This window comes from Podarcis pityusensis (assembly GCF_964106645.2).
Source record: "Podarcis pityusensis genome assembly, chromosome: 4".
Lineage (NCBI taxonomy): Eukaryota > Metazoa > Chordata > Lepidosauria > Squamata > Lacertidae > Podarcis > Podarcis pityusensis.
This window is the reverse complement of record NC_138027.1, coordinates 26,361,442-26,382,158: the sequence shown is the minus strand read 5'-3', so window position 1 is coordinate 26,382,158 and position 20,717 is coordinate 26,361,442. Positions and strand designations below refer to the sequence as shown.

At 41.6% G+C, this 20,717-nt stretch overlaps 1 protein-coding gene across 14 annotated transcripts in view; it reads left to right on the top strand.

The window, feature by feature from the left end:
- FLT1 (fms related receptor tyrosine kinase 1) overlaps nt 1-20,717 on the top strand; it is a 135,057-nt gene that overhangs the window by 23,620 nt on the left and 90,720 nt on the right. For 13 of the 14 annotated variants that reach the window (XM_081004046.1, XM_081004054.1, XM_081004045.1 and 10 more), the window contains 2 exons: nt 15,670-15,766; nt 16,469-16,692. In XM_081004046.1, the coding sequence (XP_080860172.1) occupies nt 15,759-15,766; nt 16,469-16,692 (232 nt within the window). In that variant the 5' untranslated portion in view covers nt 15,670-15,758. Of the gene's footprint in view, nt 1-3,582; nt 3,850-15,669; nt 15,767-16,468; nt 16,693-20,717 lie in introns of those variants that run through there. The other variant, XM_081004041.1, reaches the window with a different exon arrangement.

Sequence of the window (20,717 nt, the reverse complement as noted above, 5' to 3'; positions counted from 1 at the left end):
CAGTAGGCTTGGGTCCTCTGCAGTGAACTGCGAAAGTTGTAGCAACTCCTGGATCTTTATCACATGGGAAGTCATGGAACTTGAAAGGAAGTAGGGTTGGTGAAGTAGAGTTTTGGGTTGGGAAATTCATCTAAAGATCAGATTAGGGCTTATCCTCTACTGCTGCTCCTTCCCATTTTTAATTCCTTTTGGGAGACGGGGCCTTATCTCTCATTATTAAAACAAGGAAAAGCATTTGGATTTGCTTATGTGATGGGAAAGAAGTAAGATCAAGGCTTTATAGAAATCACATTTTCCCAGCTGTTCCATAATAATAATAATAATGTTTGGGAATTTTGAAAATAGAGAATAGGATCCTTATATAACATTCACATCAATAAAAATGAACCCTTTGGCTTCTTGTTCTTTTCCTCTGAGATATTTGTTATTGGCCAGTATCAAGGACAGGATATGAATCTAAGATGTAGGACCATCAGCCAGTCCTACAATGATGAAAAGGTTTTTTGGGGTTTTTTTACATTTTAATAAGAGTTTTTCACGTCTTCAGGAAACACGCCAACCAATGCTTTTAAAACTGGAAAGCTGAATCATTAAAAAAAAATTAAAATCCTGATTCAATATGGTTTTGTGGGACTCAAGAGATCTGGGCTGTTTTTGGCTTCGTCACTAACTTCCTGTGATGTTAGCCCAATTGCTTAATTTCCGTGTGCTTTCATTTCCTTCTCTGTAAATTAGGATAATGACATTTGCTTACCTAGCAGGTGTGTTGTGTGGGAATACATTAACTAATATTTAATAATATATATTGAGAAATCTGCATAAAGACATCCTGCTCATGTATTGTTATTTATGTACAATTGTTGTGGCCATGTGTTCTTCAGGGCAGAGAATTATATTTTTTTCAATATATTTGCAATTTTGTAAAATACCACTCTTTCACGGCCACATCACTGTATTGTTGCAACAATAACAAGTTTAGCAATCCTTATATCACTGGAACAATTAGCCATATATGCCACCTCAAGATTACAAAATACGTAATTCAGCATGATCATGGCAAATATGCCTGTAATAAAGCATTCAGTGCTGGTATTTGAGGTAAATAACTGTTAATATTGAAGAAATAGCATGCAAATGCAATAATCTAAAATTAGAATAATCAGAGGAATTTCTGTGAAAATCTGCTGCTCAAGCTTGAGAAAACAGAATTCAGGGTAGGATTCTTCCAATACTTTTTGCATATAACCTTTTTTTTTCTAGGCATGAGACAAGCAAAGTGTGGATGAGACCTTAGTTCAATATCATCCATAGTATCAAAGGTACAAGACATCAGGAAATTCTGCTGAGCAAACCCTACTAAAATGAACAAGAGCTATGCAAAAGCACAGGAAGTGCTTCTAGAATGGATCATTTTGTTCTGAGTGTGTTTTTACGTTGTTGGAAACTGAGCGTAGCTTACACTTGTCATGATGACATGTGATTGGAACAAATAAAGTATTAGCTACTGAGAGGTCACATCCGATCATCTAATGCCAATAGTATAAAAATGCCAATTACATGTGCTGTTTTGTTTAGGTAGCTTTGCAAATACATCTAGCTGCTTCCCACTACTCAGGGTGCTTCCAGGCCACCTGTTTATAGAGCATTCATTCTGATTTCTTTGCAAGGATACTAGACAGAGTTGGCTATTTATTTATCTTTTTAGTTTGTAGGGAGGCTAGATGATGTCATATAGAAGCAAGTGTTCTCATGCTTTCCAGTGCATTTTCCCATCACTTCTTATACTGCAAGCGCATTTGGGGAAGCGCATTTGTTGTGCAAGCACTCCAAATCAACTATAACTGCACGACCTAAATTTGAATGCAGTGCAAAAACAGTAATAGCCTGGAAGCACCCTCAAAGTGGTACATGTTCATAGATCATTATAAGCATCTGTTACTATAGCATAGCACATTAAAAAAATATCCATGCTCAAAGATGAGCAAAAAAATAAGAAAACTTTGAACACCCCTTATAGAAGAGATTTTTCCTCCAATTGCTTTTGTATTTATCCTTTATCTTTTCCACATTGCAATAAAATAATGAAGAGGGGGTATATGGAGGAAAGGGTATTTTGGTACACCAAACAAATTTTGTAATTTAAGTTTAGAGATAGCCGACTTCTTAGAATAGCATTTACTGTGCTAGTCCATAAACCTATAACAGATTATAGCTATAATTAGGCAGGGCAGAGGTAGTAACTGTGACTGCAAGCTACCCATCGTCTACGATCGACATTTAGCTAGTTAAATCTAAGCGTTGCTGTTAGTCGTGTTAGCTGCTCCCGGGGACGCTTCTGAACCGTCTCATGTTGCAGCGCCCAACCTGACCGAGTTCGTGAACGAGTTCTTAGAAACCTAAGGCTGCGGTTGCTGCTTGCAGGAGGGGACCCCAGACTCCGCCTACAGAGGATCGTGATGATCTTGTCCTAGCCTCAGAAGCGATTGGGAACCACACGCCTAGGTACGAAGTCACAGAGAGCGATATTGATCTCCGGGATGAAACATCCTGGAGGAGGAAGTTTCCTCAAATGCTGATGTAGTTGCATCACTTAGGGGGTTGAGGAACCTCGGTCTTTTGAGATAGATAAATAGAAGTTTTGATCTCGGATTCAGTTGGGTCGCAGATTGGGCAATCCATGTAGAGAATGGTCAGCCTCTTAGTAGTTCAAGAGGAACGGTTGATAAGATAGGACAGATACCTTCCAGTTTTATGTCGTTTGCGTGCTTTCCGTTTTCCTGCCCCCTAGAACTGCAAAAGATCTACCACGCTGCTTACATAGAACCTCCACTTTTCAAAGCAAGACACAGTAGTCGTTAGGGAGGACCTGCTGATGGGGTATTCTGGAGACATCTGAATGGCCGCTGTGAGGAGCAAGCTCTTCGGGTCGATTGACTTTTGGTCAGTTCCAAGAGGGCTTTTCTTACGCTTTTAACTAGTTCCCCAAACAAATTTAAACGGGCTTTTTTACCTGGTTCACCCCCCCCCCCGGCTTCCACTGCGTTGTGCGTCTCGCAATTATTCCTACGTTCAGTACAAACCTGAACACTTCCAGTTTTGTGGAAATCCAGGGAAGACTATGAAAAAGGACAGTCTTTAAAGACGATTTCCAGAAGCATTGTACAAAAAGCCATATCCACTTTCTGCGAAGTCCTCTGCTTAAGAGTGGCGCCGTTCTTGGACGGAACTGCCAATAAATCCGTGCGATTTTCTATCGACCCACCCGCACGTCGGGATCAGTTTGGCACAGCAAGTAAAACCGGGGAGCCTAACACCTCCCCGCCCCCTCCCCGCGCAATGGAATCCGATCAGGAGCGGAGCGTGCCAGAGACGAGAAGTCGTGCTCCTCGTTCCCCTTCAGAAATCTGACGGCCAATCTTAACTATCTCACCCCAGGCAGGAAGCGGGGTCGGCCGAAGGTATTGCTGTAAATGGGGGGGGGGGGGGAGAGACGGACGGGGGTGGGCAAGTGACGTGGGGGGTGGAGGCGTGATTGGGAAGGAGGATGTGGGCTGGGGAGGTTATAAAAGGGCCGAGCCCGGCAAGCTGAGCGCCCTTCGGATACTACCTTTTGCTTTCGATCCGCTCCGTCTGCGGAGGAGGGAAGGGGAGAGCGAGAGGAGGGAAAGTTCCTATTCCGCGGCGCCGGGGTTTGCCGGACCTTGGGCGAGAGAGGGAGCAGGACTCACTTCGGAGCAACTAGTTTCCTCCTTGCAGCGATCGGCGTGCTTCGGATGGGCGGCATGTTTGGTTGGGGGCTTTCTGGAGCCGTGCTGGGCGGGCTGCTGAACTGCTGGCTCCTTCTGGCAGGTAAGTGCTGCTGGCGGCGGACCGGCAAGTCCCTTCTCTGCCCTGGGCGCACGGGCGCCGCTCCATCCTTTACGCCTTTCTGGATCCTGCGGACGGGGATCTGAGAGGAGTCGGGCTTTAGGACAACGCACAAGAGAAAGGGGCCCTCGGGGTCTGCCAGGAACCAGCCAGCGTGTCCCTGTTCCAGCTCCCTCCAAGGCTGGCGTAGCGCAGCGCGCGGGCGCGCTTACCTTGCGGCACCTTGCGCTCGCTTCTCTAAAATGCGCTCGGTTTTTAAGCGACGGGTCATCATTGCCATCGCAGAAACAAGAGCGGGGCGTTGGAAACCTGTCAGGAAGGGCATCCTCCTTCATCTGAACAAGGGCTTTCCCCCAGAACCAGCTTCTTGGATTTTGATTGTCAGGCCAGGCTGCTCCGCATTTGCCGCCGCCGCCTAGTTGTAATCTGGAAAAAGTAATCGCTTCCAAAATTGGCCACGCGGAATGGGGTCGGAATGAACGCTCCAGTCCTCTGGGATCAGGTCAGCCTCTCGGCACTGAGGCTTCTCCAGGAAGCTTCCTATGGGCTTTCCCCAACCGCACCATTTGTATGGGGATGCGCGTTCCACCCCCTCCCAGTGGGCGAGCGGCCCTTCCATATACCCCTCTCTGCAACCAGCTGCTTGGGCTTTCCACGTGGATTTTTCGAAGGGTGCTCCCTTCTTAAAGAAATTAATAGCCCTCTCCAGTATTCCACTAGTGCATGCCCTCCCCTCCCTTCTCTCTCTCCTAATGTGGATATAGTAGGAGCAGCTTGTAACTTCTGCTCTGATGGTCCCAGCCTTGCACTGCGGCTGGGAAAAGAATTCTCATTCTGACCACCCGCCTTTCAAAGACGCGGAGCTAAAATGCCTGGTGTGGCACCAAGTCCGAGAGCTTTTTATTGGTAGGAAAATGCCAGATGAACAAAACAAAGCAGAACTGGCTGGGAGACTGGAGAATCCAAAGCTCTTCCCGTAGAAAGTGACATTCGTTTTCTTTCCTGACATGGGCTGGGATGCTGGAAGCTAAGGGTCGGAGCGATCCAAGCATGGTCTGTTGTCTATAAAGAGGAGTACCAGGGCTGGAATTTTATGCACGCAGGAGTTTCTGCATGTATGTGATTGTCGTGGGACTTGATGCTGAATTAAAAGGGGGATGACTTTTTTCCTCTTCTGTGCCAACCCAGCGAAGTGTTTTCTTAATTCTAAGCCTAGTGTCTTGAAGGGAGGAACTGTCCTGGGTGCTCTAAAGGACTAACTCCCGGTCAACCTATACATTAAAGCTATCTTCATTTTAAAGTACATAACAATTGCATTTTGCAGTTATGTGGAGATTGGCAATGTGGCTGAGAAACTGACCTGCGGAATCTCATCATCACTGATTCGGTTTGGATTAGAAATATGCTGCTGACAGCACCGCTTTCCTTTTAAGTTTAAACTTGAAAATCAGACTGCTTTGTTGGGAGCAGGGAGCACTGACATCAGAGCAGTTTTCTTACAAATAAAGCGATTAAGAGAGTGGTAGCATTTATATGGTTTTTTTCGGTATTCAGATATGCAACCCAATTCAACAGAAGTATTTCACTGGTTGAAATGGAGTTTGCTTCCAAGAAACTGGGATAAAGTCTACAGTCATGTGCACACTTATCTGAGAGCCAGTGCAATAGTAAGTGTGTTTTCACAAGTGACATATTTGTGTGTGTTTGCGCGCACACACACAGTTAAATTGTGTCTTCAGTTCTTTTGCTTCAATAAAACTTACATTGACTAGGATGTACATTGAATTGAAAAAACTCACTTCTGATTTGTATCTGGCAAGGGCAAAGTTCACATTGGCATAAATAGTGTAAGAAAAGTTCAAAGATGCTACTTCATGTCATATACGAAAATGGCTGTAGTTTGGAACATGTTGCTGGTGAAGGCTATTAATGTGGGAAAGGAATCAGATCATTTTAAACAGGATGTAGGATCTGTGTATGAGTTAGAGGTGTTGGAAATACAAATAAGCATCACTTATGAAAACTGTCCTTAATCTCATATCTCGTCAACATTTCTTCTACTTGATTTTTATCCAATAAGCAGCTTGTGGCTCCTTAATATGCTTGTGACAGTTAATGGGTGGATGATCATACATAGTGCTATTCTATGTCTGATTGACAAAAGTTGCTGAAATCCATATATATATATGTGTGTGTGTGTGTGCGCGCGCTAAAATGATTCAGTGTTATAGAAGCAAAGAGTGAACAGAACATAAAACAGGCACCACACTTAAGTCTGTAGTGTCCTGCATTGTTGAGATTATTATTAGCAAGCAAAATCTTAATATGTGATAAATAAGTGTTTAAGAACACATGAACCTACTGAATCAAGCCAATGACCTGTCTAGCCCTAAACCCCATTCACACAGTGGTCAACAGTTGCCTATGGAAAGTCTGAAAGTAAGATCTGAGTGCAATAGCACTCACCCCACTTGGGATTCCTAGCATTCAAAGGCATACTGTCTCCGACAGAGGAAGCAGAACATAACCATTGTGACTAGTGGCCATTAGAAATATGGATATTCCGTTTTATCAAGAAGATGCAATTGGTTGTGAACTGAATATATATTTAGTGGCCAATCCAGACTTGCTGCCAGGCATTGTGTTTAGAGGCAATGTATAACAACATGTTGCTAATGGTGAGCATATTTGTGAGCATCACACTAAGTTGTCCATAAGAACTTGTATTGAGTTTCCCTTCTTGGATCCAAACTGTATAGAGACATTGGAGCGGATTTATAGAAGTTCAGAAGGTTTTCTGTGGGTCGCACAATTCTAAGAACAATCGAAATAAAGCGATAGAACTTACATTCAGGACAATGTACTGAGTGTTTCAAAGAGTTAAACCAACATTTTAAACCAGTTCAGGAAGACGATTTGGGTTAAACAGGATTTAGGCTGCAATTATCTGTACGTTTCCTTAGAACAAGTTCCAGTGGACTTACAGTGGTACTTCAGGTGACAGATGCTTCAGGTTACAGACGCTTCGGGTGACAGATGCTTCAGGTTACAGACGCTTCTGGTTACAGACTCCGCTAACCCAGAAATAGTACCTCGGGTTAAGAACTTTGCTTCAGGATGAGAACAGAAATTGTGCGGCGGCAGCAGGAGGCCCCATGAGCTAAAGTGGTACCTCAGATTAAGAACAGTTTCAGGTTAAGAACGGACCTCCAGAACCAATTAAGTTCTTAACCTGAGGTACCACTGTATTTCCAACAATATTATATAGGGTTGGCACTGGTACACTTTTTCAGATTTCCCAATCTTGGCCTTAGTGTCATCAAGTGTTATTTGAAAAACCTCTTTTTTCAAGTACCAGGCTTGTTTTTCCCTATGTATTTCAAGTGTCTGAGTACTCTTATTTATGTTGCAGCTCCTCTCCATAGCATTAGTCAGGGCATCTGAAGTGGAAGTTTGTGTTCAGCAACGAATGTGGATTCCTGTGCAAGGCAAGCAGATCAGAGATGGAGATTTTGTCATTTGCTGCTAAATAGAAGAGTAAATTTGCCTAACACAATGGAAGGGTAGATTGCTTGGGGTTGCTCTACTGTCCCTTAAAATGAATATTTACTATTTAAGTAGCATCATCATTTATGTAGTAATAAAGTCAGATTAATTTGGAGGAACAGAAGAGGGTGGTGGATCTAGAGAAGCAAAGGTTACAAAGATATAAGAGCAGTAATACCATCAGGGCAGGACTTTGGGGCAGAAGTCCAGGGCCCTCTCAGCAAAATGAGCAGGCTGGTTTACTATATGTAGAAGTTTACTACTTGAGAGGCAAGTACACAGTACACAGACCATGTAAGCAGCATTGTATGAGAACAAAATATTGGGGGAAATAAGACCAGTTTATGCTGGATAAGTGTGCATAGGAGTCACTGTAACACTCATATATCCTTTCCATGGTACTCCTACACTTGGAAGACTTTTCTGTAATAGCAGTAGCTAGGAAATGCAATAAACAGGCCAAAGGACATAAAACTGGTACTCGTAAGTGTTCAGTTTATTTTAGAATTTTAATTAGTGGCAAGATCTGGGGTTTGTATTTGTACACTTTCTTGAATGACAGCAAATACTCAACAGCAAATAGCTTCCTGTGGCACTGCATGCTATAAAGACCAGCAGCTGCTGGTGATGAGGCAGTAGAGGATAACTATGCTGTGTTCACACCGTAGGTACTGGTATAGTATCAGTGACCTTTCAAAACCATCCTTGACCGTTTTGCACATTTTATGTGAGGTGCTGGATACTAGACATTTGTTCATATTGATTAATGTATTTATGGACAGACTATGGTAGCAAAGGAAGTAAGTGAGATTGAAGGAGCTGAGGGTATAAAAGCACAATGTTTCTTTAAACTAAGGAAATATAGAGAAGATCAGAAATATTTCTACAAATAATATTTTTAAGAATTGTGGAGGTTTTGTCACTTCCTCTAGAGAAAGTCAGACAATGGTGAGTGTATTTGCCCCACAGAATTCAATGAGGTTGACTGTCATTTCCTCTTCCTTCTTCTTTCTTTGAGGGTGCATGTGTCTAGGGATATCTGTGTCACTTGAGAATTCGTATTACTTTGTCAATCAAGTGCTTCAGCTCAGTGGTAGAGCATTTGCTTTCCATGCGGAAGGTTCCATGTCCGATTCCCAGCATCTCCACACAGAGCTGGGAATGCCTGCTCTTGGAAATCTAGAAAACTTCTGCCTGTCAGTATATATCAGGGACTCCCAAGCCATAGAGTGTGGACTACCAGTGGACCATGAACTTAATTCAAGTGGTCTGCATCATCTCTGTAAAAATACAATTTAAAATCATTCATGATCTAGTAAAGTGCCTTACAATTGCTAAAACAGGGTGAAAAATTAGAAACGTTCAAGTGATCCATGGGAGAGAGAAAAAGTTTGGGAACCACTGACAGTACTGAGCTATTTGTACCAATAAAGCAGCCTCCTTAAGCTTCCTATATTTTTTAATAATTCCTAGGATTCTTTGGGGGAAGTGATAGTGTAATTATGCCCTATATCATCATGCAGCCATTTCTCAGCTGTTGCTTGAACTGCAGTCAGATGAGCTTAACAGAACAATCCATAGTATAGGAAGCCAACATAATTTATGTCAGGGTAAGTACTGCCAGTGCAAATTACCCCTATTCCAAACTCCCACTTTGCCAATGTAACTTTTGCTGGGTTGCTAGATCACATGACTGAGCTGAAAGGAGTTTGGAATTGGTTATATCTCCTACCCTATCACATCCCCACCACACACCCCAGAACATCCCTTTTGAAATATACTCGGAGTCGAGCGAGAAGCTGCTGTCGGTTGCCATTCTGAGCTCCTTGGGACCCGGAGCTGAAGCCTGGATACACGGTGCAGCAGGTGGCGGTGTTGTGGTGCTGTGTGTGGTGGTCAGCTCAGCAGGATCCTATCCTTGTCGCCAGTGAAATATACTCGGAGTCGAGAGTCAATTTTATGCTCTTTATTCAGCTCATAGTGGTGAGGAGGAATGGAAGTTCCCCCAGAATGTCTGCTTTATATACATTATTTACACAATGGGCCCCACGTGATTGGCTACTTCCGGGATTCACCTGTAGGCCAATCAGGTTGCGGATTCACTTCCACCTGGAGCTGGATTGGGTGGCTCCTGTGGACCAATCAGACTGCTGCATTCTGGACCCTATTGTTCTAGGACCAATCAGACTGCTGCCTTTTGGATCCTATTCAACTCAGTACATAACACCTTTTAGGGGACTTACCCTGTCCTCAGCTGAGTTGTGATGGAAGACTTACACAGTGTATCTGTGGCTGAGCCGGAACAAAAGACTTCAGCTGGAGATTTGCTTATTCCAAACCTCCAACTGATTTTGAATTTTGGATTTCTCCCTAAAAGGAAGCACTGTGCCAGATTATAGACTATACTTGCATCATTTCTATTATTATTTATATACAGCCTGTTAGCATATTAATAATAAATAAACAATAAAAGTATAATAAACCAGTTAAAACAATGTAAAATAGCAAAATGACAAAATACTTGCCCATCACTTTGGATATGTGTTTATGAGCTGCATTCATACCATCACCACAAACACAGTTCCCCAGCATTCTAATCTTACTTGAAATGCAGGCTTTATATTTAATCCAGGGCTGACCCACTCATGAGGCAAGGTGAGGTGACTGCCTCAGGTGACAGGATCTACAGGAGCAGCAGATCCCAGTGCAGATTTTTATTGCCCCTTTGTTCCTGTTGTCAATCTTCACTCTTCCCTAGTGAGGAAAGGGGAGCCATTTTGTGGCTCATCTAAGGTGCCAAAGTGTTTTGGGCTGGCTCTGAGTTAATCAACATATTTTTTTCAAGTCATCTGCAGAACTTCATATGATTAGTCGATTGCATTTTATTTAACCAGGTTGCAGTCCTGCCATCCATCTCTCCCCTCTCTCCAAGCTTCAGTGGGTGAGCTTACCATTCAGCAAGAGCAAATCACAGCAGCTAAGAATGCAACTAACTGCACAATATTAAGCCATTCAATGGGATGTTTATTACCTTTTGAGCATTCCTGTATACTCCCACTGACTTCTGTATACTAGTTCTCATCCTGATACTTAAAATAAATGAGCCTTGTTGCGAGAGAAAAACTTAGAATGGTGGAAATTAGAGATTCCTATTAAGAGATGTTGATCACCCTCCTACCTGTGTAAGAAGCATTTCTTAATGTATACAATATATACTCCAGTAGCGCTGGTTTGATTGAATTGCTCACTTTGGCTAGCAGGTAATCATAAAAAAAATAATGTGAGGCATGTTTAATGAGCCTTAAAAACTTCGTGGAAATGATTTGTAATAGAGATCTTCATTGCCCACTGAAGAAATGTTAGATTCATTAGGTTTTAAGCTCTGTGTCTACTGCAATTTGAAAAGATAAATACATTATTCTCATCAATGACTTCAGTAAAGGTTACTCAGTGTATTAATGGGGTGTCTGTTCTAAATGGTTTTAAAAAAGTGACCTGGGCTTCCCTATGGAGAAATGAATAGTTGCCTGAGGCAGTAACATGGTGCATCAATTAAGTGAAGAGCCAGAAGTCTGTGGCTTCAATATAGTTATGTACCCATCTTTTCAGATTACTAAGCAATAAGCAAAATATGGTAATCCTCCTAGGTAGAAATGAGTTGCTGTTTGTTGTGTGGTTACGGTGTGAATTCTAAGCACACCAAGAAACTTTTAACTGCCACAAGACACTGGTCTTTTTGTAGGTCCAACCATGAGGCAAGCTAAGCAGTGGTGCAGTTGTGTGACTTTAAACTTTGTATGTCATTTAGGGAGTCTATTTATATGGTAATGTGTATAACTTTACTTACTTCAAAAGGTGGTAAACCTGAGTAGGGTCCTAGACCTCTGCCCCCAAGTTTTGTTCCGATGGCACCACTGAAGCTGGGAGCTATTCATTCTTTGGAAACCGTCTACCAACCTGGGGAAATGGGATGGTAGTGCTTTGTTTACAATGCTTGGTTTACTACATGGTTGGAGACTACAATCTACAGCCTTTTCTCCTAGTTGGTACTAAGTTCTAATCATACTGTACTTGTTAGTCCCTTCCCACCTATTGTCTATGTCAGTGAATTGTGATAGAATAAATCAATGCTAGAAAGCCCCTTCCCCTAGTTTCCCAATGATAATGAGTGGATAGCTTCAGTGAAAGATCATGATCACAAATTAATGCAGATATAAAATAGAGTATATTTGAGGGTTGACTCTGTATAAGTGTAGGGGGTGGGGAAGCAGCTACAGCTCTCTGAAGTGTTTCAGGCTGAATTCAACCTCTAATGTGTTGAGAACGCTTGTATATGTTTTAAAGTCAATTCTGTATTAATTAAGAATGAATCAAAGCCCATTTTAAGGGCTTTCTTGAATTGATCTATTGTAGCAAAATTCATCACAATCAGCCAGCAGGTGTATTTATTTCCAAATTTACCTTTTAGCTACTGTTACTGAACAGTAACTAAAAGGAAGCAACTACTTAATATTTTATTAGGTTTTATTTTAACATCCATGTTCAGACTAAAGTGTGTGAATTCAAGCTATTATTCTGACTCTGCTGCCAGGTCAGGTGCACACAGCTGCCCCTTGATACTATATGGAAGTAAGCTTTATTGAATATAGTTCAATAAACATGCACAGGATTCAGGTGTAAATAATTTAAAATATGTGTGGCTATATCTTTCTGTGTCTGTGTATACAGGTGTTTGACTCTGTTTTTAAAGGACATGGGCACCTCCAGACTTTCAGTGTTTGGGGATGGGATTCAGTCATGCTGATTCAGGTTGTGCAGTTAAAGTTGATTTGATTTCCTTGTGCAACAAACTCGCTTCTCAGACCTTTTGTGTTAAGGAAAGTGATGGGGAAATACCTTTGAATGTGTGGGATAACCATTGCAACATTGTATAATTTTCCTCCCAACAAATCCAAGTGAATGCTCAGTAAACAACTGGCCTTGTTTAACCTCCCTGCAAACTTGGGCAAACAAATCAGAATGAATGATCAATAAAGAAGTTATCTGGAAGTGACCATGGTGGTAGTAATGTGTATGTCAAATTTCAAAGAATCTTGCTCTAGTTAGTCAAAGATGTAAAAGTAACTTTAAAATGCCTTGACCCATTGGATGGGGAAAATCAATGGCACTTAGCCATTGGTGTGTGCTGCTCCATGCAAAAGAGATCTGCCAAGGAGAAACTATTTAGCCTTGGCTGAATAATTAACTCACATTCAGATACCTGGGAAGATTGTGCTATGGCTCACAAACACACTTTACAGTAAGGCACCTCCCCTTTTAGAAGCTGCTTTGCCTTCATTACACAGGAATCCAAATCTGCTATTTACCTAAAGCACACACAGTTCCATTGGCCCTTCTTTCCTGTCATATTTTCTTTTAATCACAACAACAACAACAACATTAAAATTAAATTAAATTAAATTAAAAAGTGAACACTTTTGTCAACACTGTGGCAAAATTATGCCGGACAGCTTTAAACACATGTCAGAATATTGTTATATTGTTAATCGTTTACAGAAGTTTCATAGGAAGTGATTTATAAATGGAAATAAATAAAAATATTCAAATGAGCATTTGCTTTGTTCATTTGCTATATTCCACCCACACTCTGTGCTCTTTTCCCAGCCCCATCTCTCTGGCACTTCCATATCACTCTCAGGTTCTTCTCACTGTCAAGCATACACCCCCTCCTTCCTCCTGCTTACACACCCAACTTCATATCGCTTTTGCCTGCTTCTATTTCTGTCGCGGGTGGCGCTGTGGGTAAAACCTCGGTGCCTAGGACTTGCCGATCGTATGGTCGGTGGTTCGAATCCCCGCGGCGGGGTGAGCTCCCGTTGTTCAGTCCCAGCTCCTGCCCACCTAGCAGTTCGAAAGCACTCTTAAGTGCAAGTAGATAAATAGGGACCACTTTATAGCGGGAAGGTAAACGGCGTTTCCGTGTGCTGCGCTGGTGCTGGCTCGCCAGCTGCAGCTTCATCACGCTGGCCACGTGACCCGGAAGTGTCTTCGGACGGCGCCGGCTCACGGCCTCTAGAGCAAGATGAGCACGCAACCCTAGAGTCGGACACGACTGGCCCGTACGGGCAGGGGTACCTTTACCTTTACCTTTATTCATGTCCTAAATACTGTGTACCCTAAGCCCTTCTCCTCTCACACACTTTTACACACAATCTCCCTCCTTATCAGTGGCAGACCTTGGGATCTCAAAATTTGGCACACACACCCACCTCTTAGTTTCCATTCTACATCATAGTTGTGGCGGCTCCTGTGTCTCCCCTAGGCTTTGCACCCAGTGCAACCAAACAGGTCATGCTCCCCTAAATCTGCCTCTGTCCTAATCCTGGTACATCTGCATTGCAAACCATAGCGGCTGTGCTCAATCAGCTTAACTGGATATAGTTGTGCTCCTGCCGTACTGCAACTTGAGTTCAGCCTGCAAGGGAGAGAATCACTTGCAGAAGGCACAGATTCAGTCTTCTGATTTTGCCTTATGACTTAGTTGCTGTTGTGAAACCGAGAAGGGGTTTCTCCAGAGGAGCTTTGTAATACTGTAGTCTCAAACCTGGTGCTGCCAGCCTGATACTGGCCAGCTAGATGCTCTCCCTCTTGTGGACTGTATTGCATATCATCCAGTTGCTTGCTTTAGAAGCCAGAGGGGTGGGTGGAGGAACTTGCAATCCACCCTTTACGATCCTGGAACACGTGGCTAAGGAATAAATTAAATGGGATTAAAGTGCTTTAGAGAAGTGCTTAAGAGTTATTTGTCAACAATGGCATTATATTTCTATTCTCCTGTGGTCGTGCTGAAGAAGAAAAGAAGAGAGGAAAAGCTTGATCCTGAAGCTTGAACATAGCTAAGCTATGGTTTAGCTTTCCTTGCCAACCAGGTCTAAGAATGATTAGTGAGCAGAAGGGGAAGCATCTTTTGTACTCAACATGCTATCTTATTGCTTTTCTCTTTTCCATGTCCCATCCCTACCCTGCTCCGTTCCAACCCTTCTGCTGCTTCTCTTGATACCTCACTGATTCTGCCTTCATTGGAAGATTAACCCCATTACCTATTGTTTGAGAGTGATAGGCTGTTCTTGGGTGAATTCCCGCAGTCATTATTGACACAAATATTCAGGTTAAACCATAAGCAGCCTGATTATAAGCTGTGTAAAATGAATCTAAACACTGTATTGATTGTAGTGGACTTTAAAAAATCAAGCCCTACACCGAATAACTTAAGGATTTTGTCCCATGTGCATTTCAGTCTGACATATTCTTCAAAGCTGTCTTAACATCTGAGAGTTTCATGACTTTATTTTTTTCATGTCTCATAAAATACAAATGTATATCTGCTGCATACTGAATGAGTAACTTTGCAAGTTACTATACATAATAAATTAGTTTGGTTATCATGTGGATTTATAAATCTGAATGTAGAATATAATGAAATAATGAATGCTGAGTTAGTATGACTGACAAGTTTGCTCCACAAGCCCTCTTAAAAAGAAAGTTGCTGAAGAGAACACTTAAAAGTATTGTCAATAATGGCATTGTATTTACCAGAGTGAATATAGATATAGATACATAGTGTATGGGGTGTTAGAGGAGGGTAGAGCCCCTGGTGCGGGACACATGTTCCTTCGAGGGTACTTTGCCCCCTGTCCCCACCTTGCATTTAGTTCTCACCTGTGGCTGCTTGAGGTGTTGTGTCTGAATGAATGTTTATGTTTTGACATTAATCTGCATAGTATTATCTCTTGAACCATGTACACCACCTTAGACCCTTGGAAGATAAAGGTGGTATATTTTTGTAATGAAGAAATAAATAAATTCTGGGTGAACAGAGATGGTCATTACCATGCCAAAAATTGTAAATTTACTGAAATATAGATTACAGTTAACAGTAATCTGTAACATTCGACCACATAATGAGGCAGATTTTGTCACATCCTTTCAACTGATCAGAACAATAGAATATCAGGTGAATATACAATATAGCTAATCAGGTGGCTGATTGCTACTAATTTGCTGGTCCAGATCCACTGTGCCTGCAGTTTACTTTTACAAAGCCATTCAAGCAGTTGCATGTATGGCATCCCAGCTAATTTGGCTCTGTGTGAAAACACTGAAGCCCTTTTAAATAAAAACATATTAATTTGAATAGATACAAAGCCCATCAGTTTTTCCACCAGTTTAATAATCTGGATTTTCCTTGTTTTCTAGGCTCTAGTTCGGGGTCCAGTTGGAAAGGTCCAAAGCTAAATATAACAGGAACACAGCATGTCATACAAGAAGGAGATACTTTAAGCATCATGTGCAGGTAATCATCCAGGGTGCACCTTTTATGAATTTGGTCTGTGGTTAATAGGTTTTCTTTCTAGTTTGTTTTTCTAGTTGGTTGCAAGAAGGAATTATTGTTGGAAGAAATATAGAAAGCTTCCTTATACCGAGTCAGACTCATTGGTCTATTTAGCTCAGTATTGTCTGCACCAGGCATAGGCAAACTCAGCCCTCCAGATGTTTTGGGACTACAACTCCCATGATCCCTAGCTAACAGGACCAGTGGACAGAGATGGTGGGAATTGTAGTCCCATAACATCTGGAGGGCCAAGTTTGCCTATGCCTGGCTCTGCACTGATTTTCAGTGGTTCTTTTCAAATTGAATGGGGGACTGAGTGTTGAGATTCCTGTATTGCAGGGAGTTGGACTAAATGACCCTCAGAGACTTTTCCAACTGTACAATTCTGTGATTCCAAGATTTCCAACAGAGGCCTCTCCCAGTCTTAGCTGGAGATGATGGGGATTGAACCTGGCGGCTTCTGCATGGAAAGCAGCTATTTAATAGTTCTTCATTTTCTTTTGTTTTTATTTATGATGTCGCTTTTAGAAAACAATATTAAGGGGAGCACCAGAAATTACTAGATGCCATATGATTAAGACTTGGGAATTGGTGCCATATAGTGGTAGCCAAACATAATTGTTTTGTTTGTTTATGCTTTTGCTTTCTTATCTGCATTTGCAGTGGGGAAGTGGCTCATTCATGGTCTCTGCCTGAAAGTCTAAGCAAGGACAGCGAACGACTGAATATAATTCCATATAGTTGTGGAAGGAACAGCAAACAGTTCTGTAGTAGCCTGACTTTGAACAAAGCTCAAGCCAGTGATACAGGATATTATAGCTGCAAGTATACATCTTCAAGTGCTGTGAAGAAGAAGACAGTATCAACAATATATGTATTTATTAATGGTAAGATCCCAATTATCTTTTCCTTCTTATTAAAAAAATACTTCTCTGAAATGCTAAATTTGCATTATTACTTAAGCAAAGGGATCTACATCTAAATGAGCATGTTATCATCATTGGAACATCTGGGTACATTGAAACCACTTGGGGTTGTTGTGTTGCAATGTGTTTGAAGTTGTGGGGCCAAAACAGACATGAACCAGGAGATTTGTAATCGGATTTCCAGCCTTTTCTGGTTTTATTTGCTTTTTGAACGGGTGGTTGAGCTGTGGGCTGCCCAACAAAAAGTTTTTTTGTGACCCACAAAGACTCTTTCTATTTCTATGTATATTCACTGCTCCAATGGGTCCTCCACTGTCATGCCTTGATGCCTCAGCCTTTTGTGTACTACACAATTTTCCCCCAATTTTAAATAAAGGGGGGTGGGAATTGGCCACTCCTGTGGGCCCTGTGGTGTGATCCTATGATATTCTGTGATTTTTATTCCCCTCTGCCCATCCCTATTTCTCCTTTTCAAAATAAAATTTGCCATGCCTACTTTACACCTTCACCACACCCACTTAATACATTTTGTTTATACCCACTTTGACATGTGACTGTTGGAGGGTTAGCCATGGATCAGTGCAGTGCTTGGCCTGCAAAAGGTTAGCCACCCCTGTTCTAGAACAGACTTGAAATGAATGTGTATGTGTGGGTGGAAGGGTTCTATATCATCTTCCACAGTGCCACTGCCCCCAGACCAAGTTGGATCCCCTTTAGATGATTTCAGATTTGAAAAAGGCATTGGGAGATTCAGTCACAGATCTCCTATGTCAAATGTAGTTTGGCTACCATGGGAATGCAATTCAAAATGGAAAATAGAGTTAACATTTTATCTACCAGCCTAAGAAAAAACAAAGAACAGGAAAGACTTGGGGCATGTGGAATTTTGCATGCTTTATCTGAAAGGAAGCGGACCAGAAATGTGTCTATTAAATGATTAGAATATGGCATGAACCATATCTTACAGTATCAAATATATATATTGAGTAATATCCTTATTGTTGCTAGGTGTGTGCGTTTTTAGGCAAAAGGTGTGAAATGCCACCCCATTGCCAGAAAAAGCACTGGAATGTCAAAGAACAATGTAATTGACTTTTAGGAAATTAATTTTTTACTATCAGGTTAGTGCTTGAGTCACATCCATTAACCTGTTATAGTGCTTGGCCACAATCCTGATTATTGTGACTGCTCGGTTTTCCTACTGTCATCAGTGGGAAAGAGAAATATGTGATCTTTCACAGGGTGCATAAGAGGGTGTTCATGTATTTCTCTTTCCGTGGATGATAGTGTACCATTTCAGAATCATGGATGTTGGCTACATTTCATAGATTAACTTGCATATTTCTCTCATACATATTTTGGGGGTGTCCGCTCCCCCAGCATCTTAATAAAAATGAATATTAATATTTGATTAATGAGTAACATAAAATAAAGATTCTTGACTGCCTACAGCATGCCCATCTGATTAATAAAGACTTTTAAACGGAATATTAATTTTGCACCTTTCATGTGAACCAAATCCACTTTGAAATCTTTGTTACAAAAGTTTGCATGGCCTGAGGACACAGCTGTATTTTACAAGCAGTTTTACAATTAGAAATAATGAGACAAGACTCCAGATAAATGGGTTTCAACTAGGGCCACATTTCATTTCATTCATTTCATTATGGTGGCTCGAAGCTAACTTTTAAAGGCTAGGTTTAGGATACAGTACTAACTCTTAACTCACTTATAGGATTACTTGAATTGGGTGAGCCACCTTTCCTCAGTGGGAGGGGCATAAGTAGTCATTACCCTTTTCCTTGAATCGCACCCATTTAGGTGAACAGGTCGGCCTTCCTGAGCCCCCTCTTCCTCATGTCCCACAACTCTGGTAAGGTAAGGCAGGTTAGCCTCAAAGGTGCACTGTATCCTGCACACAAGTTCAACAGTCATCCTGTGAATGGCAAGGCTCAGGAAAGCCAATCACCCTCAAAGTGCCAAAGGATACTTATCTAAACTCATCTGTACTTGTTCAGTTTACCACACTTCCCTTTCAAAATGTCACAGACTTAGCTTAATTAATGCCATAGATGCACTTAACCACATCCCTCCCTCTTGCATACAGTACAATAACTGTTTACCTTAATATATATAAAATAAAACTCTTTAGTTAATATTATATAGGAGGCAGAGTTCTTAATTGTAACATCCAAGTTCGAACATTGAGAATTTCCTTTCTTCTCTATACAAGTTTGAGTTCTATCTCCTTCTAAATGAAATAATTTACCCCTGGGGTTAATATTTTATATCCCTTATAGCCATGTTTTAAGATGGAAAGGAAAGTGAAATTAAATAAAGGTTATGAAAAGCCTTCAGACAAATAATTAAAAAGATGCTGTCCTAGAAAATGTGATGCATATTCCTTTTAATCAAAGGTAGGAAAACATTTGGAAGGCTTTAGGCTGCAAACAGGGCCCTGGGCTCACAACAAGAGTGGAACTCCCTGATGATGTCAAGAAGAGTGCTGAATTGGCTGATATACCTGAAAGTTTATGATAGGGACTATGACAATCCTCTGCCTAGAGCCTGAAAATCTAATAGTTACTTAATTGGAAGATCTATTATCCATCAAAATGCTCCCTATCTTACTTTCTTTTTATCTCCAGTTTCTTACAGTTCAGTTTCTTGCCTCTTTGCTCCTTCTCCCACCACTCTGATTTAGTGAACAACATATGCTAATTTACTCACCTGGGAAGTGGGAGGGTCAGTAACCTGTGAGCAACAGAGGGAAAGTGATTTATTTGTACTAAAAAGCACACAAAATTAATAAACAGTCTGCAAACTTATGGTTCTTTGGAGGTTGTCCCAAGGGCCATAGGATTCTTTGGGTCTGCCTGTCCAAGGGTGGAGAGAGGGGCCTGCCCTTGGAGAGGGAGTTCTGACCTTGTATGCCTCTTCTGTGAGAGTATAGAAAGGTCCACAGCCCATGCCTGCCCAGTGTCAGAGCTCTGGAGAGGGCAAAATCAATGCATGGTGGAGGTATGTAGGCAAAGGCTGAAGGTCTACAGGATTCAAAGCACACCCATCCCATGATCTGACTCCAGAACTGGTGGCAAAGTTTGCCAGATCTGGAGCTGGTGTAATTTATTTCACTCCCATTGGAATTTTAAAAAAATCCAGAAGAAAAAAGAAAAGAAAAATGTGTTGCATCCCTTCAACATTGCCTCTGCTCTTCTTCCCCTCAAAGTTTTTGAGTACAGTACTCTGTTATTTTTAATTTTATTTGGTAATAAAGAAGGCTACAGATATATTAACATGGGATTATCTGGAAGGTTGTTCGTGTTTAAATGTGTAGCTGTGACTTGTAAGCGGAAGGAAAAATTACTTTTGAATATATACAGTTATTAGTATTGTCGGAGAAAGACAATGCCATTCAGTGGCCCGTTACTGTCACCTCAAGTGTGGAACTGGTGACATGAATGTATCCGTTAAAGTTAGAATGTTCTTTACATATTGTACTGGTTTCCTGTCACTCTCTTTAAAAGGGATGCAAGGCTCAAGATGACTCCCCTCCCCCCACTAGTACATTATTGGCATCAGCCAGTGGTGACACTGTGTCTGCAGACACTACGGTCAATCTTTAGGGCAGCTCTTCCTCATACTTAAAATGGCCTGCAGGTTATACATACAGGAAACTGCTCTGCAAAGTTTGCTGGTTTTGGAGAATAGCTTTTAATTTTGTGACAAGGATGAATGAGTCTCAAGGGAGTAGTAACAAGTAGCATTTCACTGGCGATATGAAGAGCTGGTGACCCCCCCTTTATAACTGTAGCCCCTGCACAGAAAAAAAGTGTTTCTTTTACAACTGTAGAAGCAGCATAACTTTTCATCTTTCCTTGGATCATATTGCAAAGGAAATGTTGTTAGTCTGTTTTGATACTTAGGCAATTTTTTTTTGTCCTCCTTCTTCTTAAAACAAACAAACAAAGAAGTCCTTGGCAGTC